This window comes from Penaeus japonicus, unplaced genomic scaffold, assembly GCF_977035675.1.
Source record: "Penaeus japonicus unplaced genomic scaffold, GWHDUDI00000001_assembly GWHDUDI00000005, whole genome shotgun sequence".
Taxonomy (NCBI): Eukaryota; Metazoa; Arthropoda; class Malacostraca; order Decapoda; family Penaeidae; genus Penaeus; species Penaeus japonicus.
Window position 1 is genome coordinate 31,345,416 of NW_028234407.1, and position 5,000 is coordinate 31,350,415.

The following is a 5,000-nucleotide window of genomic DNA, read 5'->3' on the forward strand; positions in this document are numbered from 1 at the left end:
AAACAGCTATTACTCTCGAGGCAAAGACATGTCCAAACCAAGGAACTGGTCTGACAAGAAGACCCTCGGGGACAGGGGCCACTTCGACCTCAAGTCCTCGCCAGCCGCCCTCGTCCTCGACAACGTAAGGGCGAGTGACGAGGGCGTCTATCGCTGCCGAGTCGATTTTAAGAAGAGTCCGACTCGAAATGCCAGGACGAACCTCACTGTTATCAGTAAGTGGCGCGATCTGCTGTGTTATCTTTATCCTCGTCATCATACATCATCATTGGTACTATCATTATTATTACCCTTATCCTTAACATGATGATTATCATCATTGTTATCATCAATCATAATAATATTGTTGCTGTTGTTGGTGTTGATATCATTATTATTATCAGCATTAGTATAATTGTCATCCATTATTAGTATTATTGATATTATTATTATTATGATTGTTGTTATTATTAGCATCATCAATTGTTATAACTATCATTAATGGTAATGATATTGATAATATTGATGCTATTAGTAACAACAATAATAATAATGATAATTATAATGAGGATAATAATGATGATTATAATGATAACAATAATGTTAGAAATAATGATAATGATAATAGTAATAATGATAATGATTATAATGATGATAATAATCATATTTTCAAAAATAATAGAAATGATGATAATGATAATAATAATCACTTCTATCATCATTCTTACTATATCTCTTATCATTTACCCTGATCATCATTAAAATCAAAACAAAACTTTGTATCATGAATTGCCTTTATATGTCAAATTGCACTATCAACATATTCAACATTTCCCCAGAGAACAAACAAAGCAAATCCCAAACTAATTCCTCCATAAAGACAAAAAAAAAACAAAAAAAACTCAAGAACCAGACGAGAAAAAGAATAAGAAAAAAAGAAAAAAAGGAAAAGAAAAGAAAGAAAGCAAAATAATAAGAAAAAAAGGGGTGACATAATATCGCTCATAAAACGTCCCCGCTTCTCGTATTTCCTGCAGTTCCTCCCAACTCGCCGACCATCCTGGCGGAGAACGGCCTTCAGGTGTGGACGATCGTCGGGCCGTACGACGAGGGCGCCTCCATGACACTCATCTGTGACGTCAGCGGAGGTCAGTCGCAGCTCAGGTCGAAGGCGGTGGTGATCCCCTTTTTTTTTTTTTTTTTTTTTTTGTGCTATGTATGGTATGGTGCGAATATGAATAAAGATGTAAATGAAATACACACACACACACACACACACACACATATATATATATATATATATATATATATATATATAAATATATTTATTTCACTTATATCTATATCTACATTATCTATGTGTGTATCTGTCTATCTATCCATCTATCTGTGTATATATCTATATATATATATATATATATATATATATATATATATATATATATATATATATGTTATATATAATATATAAAATTATATATATATATGTTCATACACACAAACACAACACACACACACACACACACATATAATATACATATATATATATATATAATATATATATATATATATATATATATATATATATATATATATATATATAATATATTATGTATGTATGTATAATTATATATATATATATATATATATATAATATTATAGTATATATATATATATATATATAATATATATATATATATATATATATATATATATATATATATTATATATATATATATATATATATATATATATATATATATATATATATATATATATATATATTCATATATCCACATATTCAATATTCACATATCACTAAATTTTAAATGAACATACCCTTATGAATTAACTTACCTTATAATTTATTCCTCAACCAGAGTCTACAGATCAATCCAACAGTCTTGTAACTGTCTTGCGAACGTTAAGCCTAACCAGAGTAATTAAACTTTCCCGATTAACGAAAAAGAAAAAAAATGTTAACCTCGAAAAAAAAATATCGAAGCAAGAAAGAAAGAGAGAGGGAAAAAAAATCTTACAAAACTTAAGCCAAAAGTTATCATTCAGAATTAGAAGGTGCAATACCATGGATCTTCTTCCAATTAGAAGCTGAATAATTCAAAGCTTAAGATTGAAAGAAGTTTCTTAGCACCCCAAGTACTGTATATTTGAAGTTAACATTTCCCAGCATCATTCATGAGAATAAGAGCCTAAATAACGCCAGAGCCAAAAGTGAGTGAAATATAATATATGCAGCAAATTAACCTTTGCCTATCCAGCTCAACACCACAAGTAAATCTGAAACTTTGATACCTCCGAAGTAGGAACAAAGTTTCGAGAAAAAAAATATATATGTAAGATTAGTGAGTAATGTAAAGTAATGATAATATAGAATAAAAGAAATTATATTTTATTTCATCGAGTACACATAAAAAAACTGACACGTAAACCCCATCATCTGCATCATTAAGTAAGAAAAAATGGGGAAATATTTTAAAATACATAAAACACAAACAAACTCGGAGACACACTTAAAAAACACACAAAAAGTTGACAACATACTTTTTTACAACGAAAGTTCATTGGTACCGAATCCAAAAACATCCACACATTGGCAAAACAACAACAGAAAAAAACTATACAAACTCTCCTGCTACATTATTCCCAGACCCTCAAACACAAAGAAAAATGCAATATAAGAATAATTAAAAGCTAGCCTAACCTTACCTCTCCCTTAACACAAAGAAAGTTAAGAAAAAACAAACTAACCTAACCTTACCTCTCTCCCCTTAAACAAAAAGAGAGAACGTTAGAGAGAGAGAAAAAAAAAACAAACTAACCTCACCTTTTCCCTTAAAGAAAAAAAAAGAAAAGAAAAAAAAAACACACCTAACCTTACCTCTCTTCCTTAAATCAGAAAGACTAACAACAACAAAAAAAAACATGAAACAAAGAAGCTCACCTAACCTAACCTAACCTTTCTCTCACTCTCTCTCTCTCTCTCTCCTTTCTCCTCCTGCAGGGAAACCGCCACCTCGAGTAACCTGGTGGCTCGAAGGAGAGATCATTGATGACACCTACGAGAGTCCTCAAGAAAACATCGTGACCAACACCTTGACAATCCCGCACCTGAGTAGGAAGCACCTTCACGCGTCTCTGGAGTGCCGCGCCTCGAACACCAACCTCAGTGTGCCCGTCCAAACTATTATCACCATCGAGATGAATTGTGAGTGAGGGTTATGGTGACGGGGGTGGGGGATGGGGGCTGGGGTTTGTGGGTTGGGGTGATGGATGGTGTTTTAAGGGGTTGTTATTATTATTATTATTTTAATTGATAAAGTAGTTTTTTTTTCTTCTTCTTCCTCTTCTTCTTCTTAAAGGGTAGGGTAGGGGTTAAGGGGGGAGGGGAGGGAGTTAGAGTGAGGGTTAGGTGAGAACATAATTTTTTGTTATTATAGTGAAGGTTATATAAGACATATTTATACATGTATGGCAAATTTCCTTGATTTTTTTAAATAGATAAGCATTAATGGTTGCGAAAACAACGATGATAAAAAGGGTTATTACTATTATAAAAATAATTCCTATTATTATTATTACTATCAAGAGTGTGGAAACACTGTGCTATAGTAATGTGAAATTATGCTATGAGTTCGAAAGGATGGCATTTATTTCTAAATATATAAATGAGCTTATATATATGTGTTATAACTTTAATGTGCTCATTGTTTCATTTCTATAAGGACATTTGCAGATAGTGTTCCCTCAAAAAAAAAAAAAAAAAAAAAATCCAAAGGACGATTAATTATGTAATTGTAACACAAAAGGATAAGATAAATTTTCCTTAATTTACTTATCCAGGAGTTATATAAAAAATCCCTCAAGAAGTTTCATGGCGGATACAGTTCTTATTACATTAGTGTCTTTTTCAACATCAAACACGTGTGCCAGACGTCTACCTTGCTAAAGGATATAACCATTTTCTCATGATGAATATTTGTATATTAATGAAGCTCCCAAATCGTAGTGTTTTTTTCCATTTAGTAATACCATCACCTATTTAATTACTGGAATAAAGGCTTCTTATTAAAGGTATAGAATAAAGAGATATTACTTTCAATAGGTGAATTATTATAGAGTGATATCATTCTATTTATATGTTTATGATGCTGCTTCTAAAAGTCCGTTTGCAACATTTTAAACGTAACACGAAAGAAAAGGAAGAAAAGAGAAAAAAGTTGAACTATGCCAGAATGAATACTGCTTCGAAAATGAAATATATATTTTGTTTCTAAACAAAGTATATCCTTTTTCTTTTTAGGTTAACAGCATGATATGAATAATTTATCTGACACACACACACACACACACACACACACACACACACACACACACACACACACACACACACACACACACCCACACACACACACACACACACACCCACAAACCCTAACCAAAGATACCCATAACCCAAACGAATCCAACACAACCTAAACTCAACACAACCCCCCACTCCAGCTCAGCCACCCTCAACCCCAAAGCCTAACCTAACCCCCCTCCTTCCCTTCCCCCGCAGTCAAGCCCCTCTCCGCCAAGATCCTACGGTCCGGAGAGCCCTTGTCTTCAGGGAGAGAGTACGACCTCACGTGCCACAGTGTAGGCGCGAGACCCACGGCGTCCATCACATGGTGGCTGGATGGCGTACAGCTCACCAATGCCACCACGTCGGTGAGTCTGTTGATGTGTATTTTGTTTTATTATCGTTATTTTTTTTTTTTTTAGGTACTATTACGTTTTTTTTATTTATTTGTTTTGTTTTTAGACTAGGGGGAAAGTTGTTTTTTTATTCTTTATTTCATTTATTTATTTTTTTAAATGAAGTTATGTGTATATATTGTTCTCTTTGTTTGTGTTTTTGAAGTTATATCGTGCCCCCCTTTTTTTTAAGAAGGATGTTGTTGCGTTTATATTTACATTCTATTTTTTTAAGTGTGTATATATCTAGATGGTTACCACCA

The 5,000-nt window shown here is 32.5% G+C and overlaps 1 protein-coding gene across 1 annotated transcript in view; it reads left to right on the forward strand.

Moving 5' to 3' along the window:
• LOC122260373 (adhesion molecule nephrin) overlaps window positions 1–5,000 on the forward strand; it is a 218,569-nt gene that overhangs the window by 201,420 nt on the left and 12,149 nt on the right. Inside the window, exons 3-6 of the mRNA XM_086537258.1 lie at window positions 7–215; window positions 1,017–1,127; window positions 3,002–3,205; window positions 4,559–4,710. Of these exons, the coding sequence (XP_086393384.1) occupies window positions 7–215; window positions 1,017–1,127; window positions 3,002–3,205; window positions 4,559–4,710 (676 nt within the window). The remainder of the gene's footprint in view (window positions 1–6; window positions 216–1,016; window positions 1,128–3,001; window positions 3,206–4,558; window positions 4,711–5,000) is intronic.